This window comes from Meleagris gallopavo, unplaced genomic scaffold, assembly GCF_000146605.3.
Source record: "Meleagris gallopavo isolate NT-WF06-2002-E0010 breed Aviagen turkey brand Nicholas breeding stock unplaced genomic scaffold, Turkey_5.1 ChrUn_random_7180001865607, whole genome shotgun sequence".
Taxonomy (NCBI): Eukaryota; Metazoa; Chordata; class Aves; order Galliformes; family Phasianidae; genus Meleagris; species Meleagris gallopavo.
In genome coordinates, this window is record NW_011130939.1 from 25,379 (window position 1) to 36,242 (window position 10,864).

At 48.3% G+C, this 10,864-nt stretch overlaps 3 protein-coding genes across 3 annotated transcripts; all 3 read left to right on the top strand.

Annotated features, from left to right (window-relative positions):
• Positions 1-227: 227 nt before the first annotated feature.
• On the top strand, positions 228-1,947 carry LOC104916010 (keratin-associated protein 9-1-like). The gene has a single exon (XM_010726982.2). It carries the CDS (start codon positions 307-309, stop codon positions 1,585-1,587), a length of 1,281 nt encoding a protein of 426 aa, XP_010725284.1. The 5' UTR covers positions 228-306; the 3' UTR covers positions 1,588-1,947.
• Positions 1,948-5,033: 3,086 nt separating this feature from the next.
• LOC116217661 (keratin-associated protein 4-12-like) lies at positions 5,034-5,291 on the top strand. Its single transcript, XM_031557582.1, has one exon. It carries the CDS (start codon positions 5,034-5,036, stop codon positions 5,289-5,291), a length of 258 nt encoding a protein of 85 aa, XP_031413442.1.
• A 3,536-nt stretch (positions 5,292-8,827) lies between these two features.
• Positions 8,828-9,376, top strand: LOC116217658 (keratin-associated protein 5-5-like). Its single transcript, XM_031557578.1, has one exon. The coding sequence runs from the start codon at positions 8,845-8,847 to the stop codon at positions 9,049-9,051; it is 207 nt and encodes a 68-aa protein (XP_031413438.1). The 5' UTR covers positions 8,828-8,844; the 3' UTR covers positions 9,052-9,376.
• The last annotated feature ends 1,488 nt before the right edge of the window (positions 9,377-10,864 follow it).

A 10,864-nucleotide genomic window follows, 5' to 3' on the forward strand; every position in this document is an offset into this window, starting at 1 on the left:
GGAAGGGAATTCTGCAACTGATGTTTATCAGTCAGTACAGGGAAGGTAGCTCCCAAGATAGCTCAAAAGATGCAGAAATATAAGTGGGGTAGTGCCAGGTGGCTCAATGTAAATCTTAGTTGCAGCTCAATACAAATAAATAAGAAGTGATGTGTGATATGGCTGTCACCCATGGGGCTAGACAGCAGCATCAGCATGTCAAAATAAAACACATCTCTGAACTTGAAAAGATGGATTGTATCTTAATGTGCATTGTGTTTCAGATCCTCGCTCCCTCCAGCTTGGACTACACTACCAACAAACACCATGTGCCACAACGTGTGCTGCTCCAGTGGATGCTGCTCTGTTGTGAAGAGCAAGACAGTGTGCAGCCCCTGCCAGAAGACAGTCTGCTGCGATCCGTGTCAGAAGACAGTCTGCTGTGATCCATGTCAGAAGACAGTCTGCTGTGATCCATGTCAGAAGACTGTCTGCTGTGAGAAGACTGTCTGCTGTGAGAAGACTGTCTGCTGTGACCCATGTCAGAAGCCTTGTTGTGACCCATGCCAGACTTGCTGTGACCCATGCCAGAAGCCGTGCTGTGACCCGTGCCAGCAGTCTGTCTGCTGTGACCCATGCCAAAAGCCGTGCTGTGACCCGTGCCAGCAGTCTGTCTGCTGTGACCCGTGCCAAAAGCCATGCTGTGACCCGTGCCAGCAGTCTGTCTGCTGTGACCCATGCCAGAAGCCTTGCTGTGACCCGTGCCAGACCTGCTGTGACCCGTGCCAGAAGCCTTGCTGTGACCCGTGCCAGCAGTCTGTCTGCTGTGACCCGTGCCAGAAGCCTTGCTGCGACCCGTGCCAGCAGTCTGTCTGCTGTGACCCATGCCAGAAGCCTTGCTGTGACCCGTGCCAGACTTGCTGTGACCCGTGCCAGAAGCCTTGCTGTGACCCGTGCCAGCAGTCTGTCTGCTGTGACCCGTGCCAGAAGCCTTGCTGCGACCCGTGCCAGCAGTCTGTCTGCTGTGACCCATGCCAGAAGCCGTGCTGTGACCCGTGCCAGACCTGCTGTGACCCGTGCCAGAAGACTGTCTGCTGTGACCCGTGCCAGACCTGCTGTGACCCGTGCCAGAAGACTGTCTGCTGTGACCCATGCCAGACTTGCTGTGACCCATGCCAGAAGACTGTCTGCTGTGACCCGTGCCAGAAGACTGTCTGCTGTGACCCATGCCAGAAGCCGTGCTGTGACCCGTGCCAGACCTGCTGTGACCCGTGCCAGAAGACTGTCTGCTGTGACCCATGCCAGAAGCCGTGCTGTGACCCGTGCCAGACCTGCTGTGACCCATGCCAGAAGCCTTGCTGTGACCCGTGCCAGCAGTCCGTTTGCTGTGACCCGTGCCAGAAGCCCTGCTGCAGCTGCTGTAGCCAGCAGTGCCTGCAGACCTGCTGCCGCCCCTGCTGCTGCTCTGGCCGTCTGTCCTGCTGCTCCTACGTGGTGAAGAAGAAGCCCGTTGTGGTGTGCTGCAGCCCCGTGCAGTACTGCTCCTCGCCAAGGAAGTGCTGTGTGCCCATCAAGCAGTGCTGCACCACCGTCAAGAAGTGCTGCTGAACCTGCCCTGCCCTGCATAGGAGAAACAGCTCTGCCCACAGCCGTCTCTGGTGTGCAAGAAGAACAGCACAAGGAGATGGAGACCTGACCTTCCTTCTGTTTCATACAATGATGGAGTACATACCTAGTGATTTTCTTCTGGTTTCCAAAATTAAGCTATCATCTTCCTTCTTTCACGTTGTCTTTTAATTATCAAAGATCTGCAGTGCACTTGGATATGTCACCCATTTTACAAGGCATGGAGATCTTATATATTCATTCTCTTCTTGGTGTATGGGACATGGGAAACATTTTCTGTTAGTATGGTCATTCTGTATTTTCTCTCTTGAGATGTAGACAATAAAACTTGGCATTAAGCAAAACACAAAATATCTTGTTGCTTGGTTGTTCTTACCTCATGTTGCGTAGAACATGTCCTTGTCCTGGTGCCATTTTCCAAGTCATCTACAGCCTCCTGAGGGCCAACATTTGCTTCAGTTGCAAGGCAGAACATTTGGGAAACAGAACTGCTCAGCCTAGCTTCTCGTTGGCATGAATTAGGTCATGTCTAAAGACGGCAGAGCAGTGTGATGCTGTCTTGCTGATCCTCCGCCTCAGATACTCATCTCAATTTTGGCCATCAATTGTAGTGGTTAAGGGCAATAAAACTGACAGGACTGAATGAAATATGCATAATTCCAAGTTCCGAAAACACCCCACCTCTAACAATGTGTAGGAACCCATCCCTGATGGTAGAGTAGATGTCCCCTGTCTGGAAGCATTGAAAGTCAGGTTGGAAGGGGCTTTGAGCAACTTGGTCTACTGGGAGGTATAGGGAGGGTCGAAACTAGATGGTCTTAAAGGTTCCTTCCAACTCAAATCATTCAATGATTCTATGATTTCAATAGGTACTGAGAGGAATTCGCTACTCATTGAGTAGCAGTCACCATCTCCTTCCTCTAACACCTCTGAAAATAAAATTTACAGAATACCTTTTTTGGTGGATCCTGTTTATATTAGCAAAGATTTTCTTGTGCGGCGTTCCTGGATTATAAGGACTGGAATGAAACCCAGGAGGCAGGATAGAACTTAAAAGCTCCATTCCTCAAATACCACAGACATGAGTCAACAATGCCCTCTCCACCTGGCTGAGACTTCCTTAACTATTAACATTCAGGACACTGCTCTGAATTGCATGTCTCAGGAAAGTGCCTTGAGCACTGTCTTGATTGCTCTTCTCAACCAGACCTTCAGAGTATACACAAAGTCTGCATCAGAATAAGCTTCTCTACCACTTTAGACTCTTTTGAAAAGTTCAGGTCTTTGGGAGCTTTTAAATCACAGGTAAATCATACTCAATGCACTTGTGAAAGGATGTCCTATACCATGCCATAGCAAACCCAATCAGAAGTGTGTTCTGTCATGAAATAAATCTTATGATTGTCAATTTCAGCACGTGCTGGAAAAGCTGCCATTGTAGATTCTTCCCATTTCATAAAGGTACTGCCACTCCCAAACTCATGTAACCACCATGGAATTTTACAAAGACATGGCTTCCCTTGTAATGCATGCAAGATCCAAGATCTCTGATATTTCTGACTCATTTTGTCTCAGTATCTCCTCAACACATGTATAAAACCCTGATTAACAACAGCGTTTGAGGTTCATGTCCATTCCTACAAAGGAACCATCCTGGCCGATATAGAATCATAGACTCATAGAATCATAGAATCATAGGACTACCAAGGTTGGAAAAGACCTTGAAGATCATCCAGTCCAACCATTTGCCTATCACCAATAGTTCTCATTAAACCATGTCCCTCAACACAACCAACAATCAAGCCTGATAAAAGTGCAATAAATAATTTATTTGGTGGATGGCATGTTGGAGTGCTTGCCCAAAGAGGACATTACCTCCTGCAGCAGGTATCTGCCTATTATTGTGTGGCCAATGCTCGCCTGGGGACAATTCCAGGAGAGACACCAATGTCATTGGAGATTCTATTCACATCTTAGGAGGAAATTACGTGTCCCAGCCATCATGGGTCACCTGCCATCACTCCAGCCACACGCTCTGAGCCTGCTGAATGTGACAGCAGATTTTAATTGCCACAAATAGGTGCTACTTCAGCATCTTGGAACTCTGATCCTATATCATTCTCAATGGAAAATCAGCATCTTCTTGTCACACGGAGATGTCCAATGGCCACAGTACATTTTCTCATCCCCAAACCTGTTTCATGGCATCTTCACTGTTTCCAACAGAATCACACAATCAGAGCGTTCGCAGGTTGGGACCATTGGAAGTACAGAGTATTAGCATGGGGAAATGTGATCAGGATTAGTTTCCTTGAACATCATGCTTGCGAAGGACACAGAATCAAATCCTTAGTCTGAAATACTCAACTAACTGATGAAACAAATTAATCATGCCATGAGAACCAAACTACCTTCGCCTCGCATGCCCTAGAAACAACCTCAGAAAATGGAAAACATTGAAACAATGCAGAGGAAAGCTCTATGTATCTAAGAAATAAAACGTGTAGTTGTGAGTACAAAGCACCACTGTAACAGTCCTATGCACAATGGGAAAAGAGAAAGACTTCCACCAACTTTGGATGCACAACCACCTCTCAGAGGCAGGAAAAAAGCAATTCACATTTACCAGTTTTGTCTACTGGTCCCCCAAAATTGCAGCTGAGGGGGGACGTGAACAATGAATGACATTTCCTTTTTCCAGTCATGGTTCTCCCACCTGCTTCAGCACCCCGAGCAATTTGCTGAGTGTTTCAAGGTCATTCCTGAGGAAGCGGATGGGATCACTGTATAGCTACGTCCCATTCCCATTAATGTAAATTGATTAGAAAATTTGCACCTGTTGTTCATACGTGCAACTAATTATGAGGCAGCACTGAGGTGGTGAGCAAGCAGAAAGAAGTCAAGATTAAGTACAGGAAGACATGTGAGAGGCATGCATTGAGGGGATAAAGGGTGAATTGCTGAATAATGCCTCATTTCCAGGGGTACCCTTTGGAGCCATATAAAAGGCTGCCCACCACTCAACTCTTCATTCACTCGTCTTGAGTTCCTCTCACCTGTCCTCTCTGGTCAACAGGGTAAGTTGGAGCTTGAAGCTTGCTTTCTCATCTGTGTTGTATTGTATCTGTGTGCTCCGTAGGAAGTTATCTGTGATTTCCTACACTGTCTTGTTTGAGGTCAGTTCTAGAGATTGGTTTTGGGGTCCACCTGGGTGGCTTCCTTTTGATGGCCACTGAGCCAAATGCACTGGTGGCCGACGCCAGAACATGGAGATCTCAGGGACAGGCTGTCTTGGGATTCTGGACTTTGCCATCCAGTTTGGGATGGACTTGGGGATAAGGATGCCTTAAGCTGCATAAGCTGAAATTCAGGCAGAGAAAATGAGACTCCTGTTCCTTTCCAGCTTTGCCTACACTCCTACCAACACCATGCCCAACAGATGCTGCGGTGGTGGCAATAACTGCTCCGTCTGCTGCTACACCAGCAGCAAGTCCTGCAAGACGCCGTGCTGCAAGACACAGAGCTGCTGCCCCTCACAGTGCTGCTACCCCTCGCAGTGCTGCTGCCCATCACAGTGCTGCTGCCCATCGCAGTGCTGCCCCACGCCCTGCTGCATGCCCATGACCTGCTGCTACACCATGAGCAACAACAACAACAACAGTGGCTGCTGCGGCTGTGGCAACTGAAGCTCTGGGCACAGGGCAAGGCTGTGCTCATTTCCCCTGCTGCTGCGCTTCCCACCTGGCTCCTTGCTGCTGGATATGGATATGGATACGGCCCTAAGCACCCTCTTTGCTTAGAGACTGCAGATCTCTCCTTTTCTTTGCTCTTTCATCACCAAATGCCTGGAATGTGCTTTGAAGTTTCTACCCACTGATCAGTGTGATTTTCCTTTGCAAGCACTAGTCCTGCTGTTAACTTTGCCTCTTGGTGTATGGGATGTTAAATGCTTTTCATCTCTGTTTCGCTTCAATCTGCCTGGAAAAAAATAATATATATATACCTATTAAAGCCTGTAGTTCATAGCACTGCAGAACTTGTGGTTGTCTGTTTGCTACCTGGTGCATCCGGAGTGCATCACCTCATCTATCACGTTCTCTTTGCATTTTCTTCCAGCAATGGGCTGCTGCTGGATAGATGGTGTGAACTGGGGGGCTTTGAGCACAGAATGAACATCTCGGTGTCCCCAGTGCAGCTCTGAGCTTGTGCATGAGGCTAGACAGGTATAAGCTGGGTGTCTGGGCAAGCAGCCGTCCTACTTTTGCTGTAAAACTACAAAGAAATAGAAAATAATATATAAACTTGTGATGGGTGTGAATGACTTCTGGGAACACTGACATAGGCATGTCACATATAGGAAAGCTTTGTGTGTTTCAACCAGCTGTAGGTTTACTTAAGCACCTATGGAGAATCCCTACAAACAGTTTAACTTATGAGAAGGACATCCTGTCTGTACCAAAATGTCTGGGTTTCCCAATACAGAGCTCAGGAGGTGGAAGAAAATCTGAGATGCCTCCATCACCTTCAAGGAGTGGTTGGGTCATTTGGGGTTACACCATAAGACAGCATGTGAGCTCTGCTCTGTGATCCTCAGTCTGCGTCTAACTCCCTTTAGCTGATTGCACCCCACATCAGTCCCTTTGCACGAGGATCTGTAGCCCACCCACTGAAGTCCATGAGTATCCTAGTTACAAACACATCACTATCATGAGTGGGAGGTGCCCACTTAGATCCTCATCTCTTCCCACTGCAGGATTTGCAAATGAAAACTTTTCCTGCTTGAAGGTGCAAGTGAAGTGTGCCCTTTTGATTCCGCCCCATTAATTCCCTATAAATTAATCAGTTCTCACAGTCAGGCAATGTATGCCTCCTCAGGAGGGATCTGCTAGAAAGGAAATGCCATTCATGTTCTCCTTCCCTGCCTGGAGACCTTGCAATTACAGGTGTTCCTTCTCCAGCATTCTGCTCAAGGAATGACTCTCATTCCAGCAAAGCCTGGGAAGGAGCTGGCAGGATTTAATGCAGGGTGAAGCAGTGCTACAACCACATCTGTCCCCCTTGCATGGTGCAGAAAGCAAAGCAGGATCCTAATACACTCAGGGCTGGCAGCAGCTCAGCATCATAGGACGCAGGGCAGACGCAGGGAACTCACCAGGCGAGCTCTGCCATCCGCTCATTAGGCATCTCTCTTCTTAGGGCAATGGGGCAAAACCTTCAAACGAGAGCCACAAATCTCAGTCACAGAAAAACTTCCTGCTGAGTACTCTGTGTCTCTGCCAGCATCCAGCCCCACAGCAAAAGGCACAGGAGGCCAGCGTTAAACGAGCGTTCATTCCACCTGGCTCAGTTGCCCAAGGCTTTACCTGGAGCTTCCTTCTCCCTCTCCCCTCCCAGAAGATGGTTCCACCTCAGCGACATCTCTTCCTGCATGGCTGCAGTCTCTGCCTCCTGCTGAGCCCCATGACCGCACCTGGGACCGGTTTTCTGTGCTGGTTAACTCTCCTGCCCTCAGCTTCTCTCAGTCCATGCTGTCTGTACAGGCCCTGGCAAAACATCTCTCCCTCCCCATTTTTATACTCTGAAAGGTTGCAGTGAAGTCTCTCTTTCTTTTCCTCAGACTCAGTAACCCCACAGCTGTCTCCACAGCAGAGGTGCCGTCTTGCACAGGGAACACTGCTTTTGGTGCATCCCCTGCTGCCTTTCTGGGGATGTGTGCACATTGACAGCTCATTTCCAACATCCACCAGAACCTCAACTCCTTCCCCACAGCACTGCATTCACCAGCCAGGGTTGCCCTGACCCCAGTGCAGGACCATGCACTCAGTCTTGCTGAACTTCCTGAGGTTATCATGCATCACACCCTTCCCCAGAGCTGTACCTCCTCACGTCGCCATTTGCACAAGTGCAGTCCCTCAACTTTTTAATTAAAATGCAAAATATTCCACAGGGAGGCCAATTCAGTTCAGAGTCTCAGAAAATACTCCCAGGGAAGCAGACCTGGCAGAGCAAAGCAGGAACTGAAGCACTCTTCTTTGTCTTGGTAATGCCCAACGCAAAGTTGGACCTCCCAGCCTGGAGGATGTACAGAAATTTAGGCAAACCAAAGGACAACGCAAAGACGCTCTTGAGATCAGGGGGGAATGATGATCACGTGGAGTCACGTGTAGGTGACCAGGACCCAGGAACTGATGCGACCCTGACATGTCCCAAGCACATGATCTGCATGCCCCTTCCTCAAACGCGTGTCCTGTGACCAGGAAAAAAACATACATAGTTTCATGAAATTCACCAAACGTATGTTTCAGACTCCGGTCCGGTGAAACATCCCATCACACACCCAAAAACACAGCCTGGGGGGCTTCGGTTTCAGTCCTCACACTGACTCAGCATCAACTACTGCTGAGTAAATCCCTGAGCATCTGTGGCCGTCACAGTCCACGTTGGTCAAACGGATGCAGGGATGCATTTTTTGGCTCCCATGCAAAGCTGCAGCAAGGACAAATTCATTAGTATTCATGGGAGCCCTTTGATTATCTGCAGGCTAAATAGTTATGAGGCAAAATAAAGGTTGTGATCACAGATAATAAGGCAAAGAGTAAACATCAGAAGACACGTATAGCTAAGAAGTATGGGTTTGGGTTAGTAAACAGGGAAGTCTGAATGGTCAATGCCTGTCTCACTTCCAGGAGGAGGGTGTACGAAGGGACTATAAAAGGTCTCAGGGTCTAGAGCACTTCATTCGCTCCTCTCCTCTTCTCTCCAATTCTCCTCACCGTACAGCAGGGTAAGTGAGAGCTTTTAACCTTCCTTCCTATTCACAGAAGAGAAACGCTATGGATATCCGAATAGAGATGGGTAGCTGAGTTGGGTCTTTGGCTAACACTGGGCTTTAGGAAGGGATTTGCTGGGAGCCTTGGGATGGAGAGGCCGTGAGAGCGTCAGTGGAGCCATTCAGAGCAGTGGGAGCATTTCAGGCCAGGGACTGCCTGAGCAGTGCTGTATGACTGCTGCTACATTGTCAGGGATGAGGAGGTGGGTATCTCCACTGCAGCAGAAAGACAGGCAGAAGTTATAGGCAAGACTTATTACCAAAAAAATACCACAGGAGCAGGTTTCAGCTCCTTGAATCTCTGACACTGAGTGAGAGAGCACTGAATAAATTCTGCATTTCCGAATCTGCTCCCCGTCACAGCCTGACTCTTTTTGTTCCCTTCCAGCTCTGCCCACACAACCATCACCATGCCCAACGGAGGCTGCGGGTGCTGCGGTGGCAACAGCAACAACAACTACACCGTCTGCTGCTACAGCAGTCCGAGGTGCTGCAAGACACCGTGCTGCTATCCCTCTCAGTACTGCTGCCCCACGCCCTGCTGCATGCCCATGACCTGCTGCTACACCCTGAGCAGCAACAACAACAACGGTGGCTGCTGCGGCTGTGGCAACTAAAGCCCTGGGTGCAGAACAAGGCTGTGCTCAGTTCCCCTGCTGCTGCGCTCCTGCTGCTCCCACCTGGCTCCTCGCTGCTGGATATGGACATGGATACGGACACGGCCATGGATGTTCCTCCTTCTTTGCTTAGAGACTGCAGATCTCTCCTCTTCTTTGCTTACCTTTCATCACCAAATGCCTGGAATGTGCTTTGAAGTTTCTCCTCGCTGATCAGTGTGGTTTATCCTTTGTGAGCACTAATCCTGCTGTTAATTTTCCTCTTGGTGTATGGGATGCTCTCCTTCCGTGCTTTAATCTCCAATTAGTCATGAAAGACAATAAAAGCTGTGCCTTATGACACTGCAAACTTCTGGTCTGTGTCAATTCCTTTTCCATTTTGTTTTAAGCCATAGCTCTGATCTGGGACTTTTTTTATCAACTGCTTACTTTCTGACTACAAGGAATTTGCCAACAACTCAGCATGCTCCCAATGGCAGCACCCTGGGGCACACAGTGAACTTTCTGGCTCAGTGCTCACCTGAGGACAAGCAGCACTTGCTGGGGTCAGTGTGCCAAGACATTGCAGTCCCTGCCATCTTTTCATGCTTACAAGAAGAACCATCTGCAATAGAAGCACCTTTATAACCCTACAGCAGAGATAAAGGCCCTCTTGTTAATGGAAACTTTCCCAATGCATGTGCTGAGGAGTAAAGCTTCATAGCAGACCAATACTTTACCAATAATATAAATAGACAAGCAAGTGTCCAAACTAAGACAGATGGTGAAGGGAGAGTCGATGAAAGATAAGGAGGTACAAATGTAGTTGGAAGGGTTCAGGAATGCTGTCTAATTCCACCTGGGGTTCTATTAAAACATGGCAGTGAGATCCAGAAGTGAAATATTTGCAAAATTCCATGGGAAGGGCAAAACATCTTTTCTAATGTGATTTAAAAAATAAATAAATAAAAACAAATTCTATAGAAGCAGCATCGTCGTGGGACTGCAGCAACGAGCTGTAAATCAAAACTCCTGCTGGCTCTTCACCAAGGGTTTTTCCATCCTTACAAGCAAGTCCTGTGCCTCCCTGCAAAGCAATTACGTTTTTTCCTGGAGCTAAAGAAGAAATCATCCCAATGAAGCCCTGTGGTCACACCCCTGCGTTCTGCACATGCTTTTCCCCATGATTCAAACCCCACCGCTGCTCAGACAAACTCAGAGCATCACCTCCAGAGCTCCGCTGCGGAGTGGGAGCGCCTTTTGCACGGACAGCCTGAGGCTGCTGAGAGAGATGCTCTGCTGGTGTTTAATCAGAAATGCAAAGAGGAAGAGCTCCACAGGCAGTGAGTCAATGCAGAACCATCAGGAGGTGGACACGGCCCTGGACAAAGCATGGCATCGTTGGTTGGTGAGGTCAGCACCGCTCTCTGTTGTCCTCATTCCAGATTTGCAGAGCATAAAAGGGCGTTTGGTGCTGAACCCGTTCACTTGGGATGAAAAGGCAGAAAATCCTCACTGGTGTTGAGCAGCACCAGTGCTTATTTCCCAGAGTGGGTGAAAAACCCAAAGAGTGGCTTGGGGTGAAAGCCCACTCCACTGCCACAGGGCTTAGGGGTGACCAGGTAGGCTGAAACAGAGTGCAAAAATCAAGCAGACATTAATAAAAGAAGAATTCATTCTTTTTCCAAATTTTCCTTTGGAAAAAAAATATATTAATAATAAAAAGCCATTTGTTTTGGCAAGGTTATTCGTTTTCTAGGGTGGGTTAATCTTTACCTTCTTTGAACCCTCCCCATGGAAACCCATCACCATTTGCACATTGCTCCAACATCCC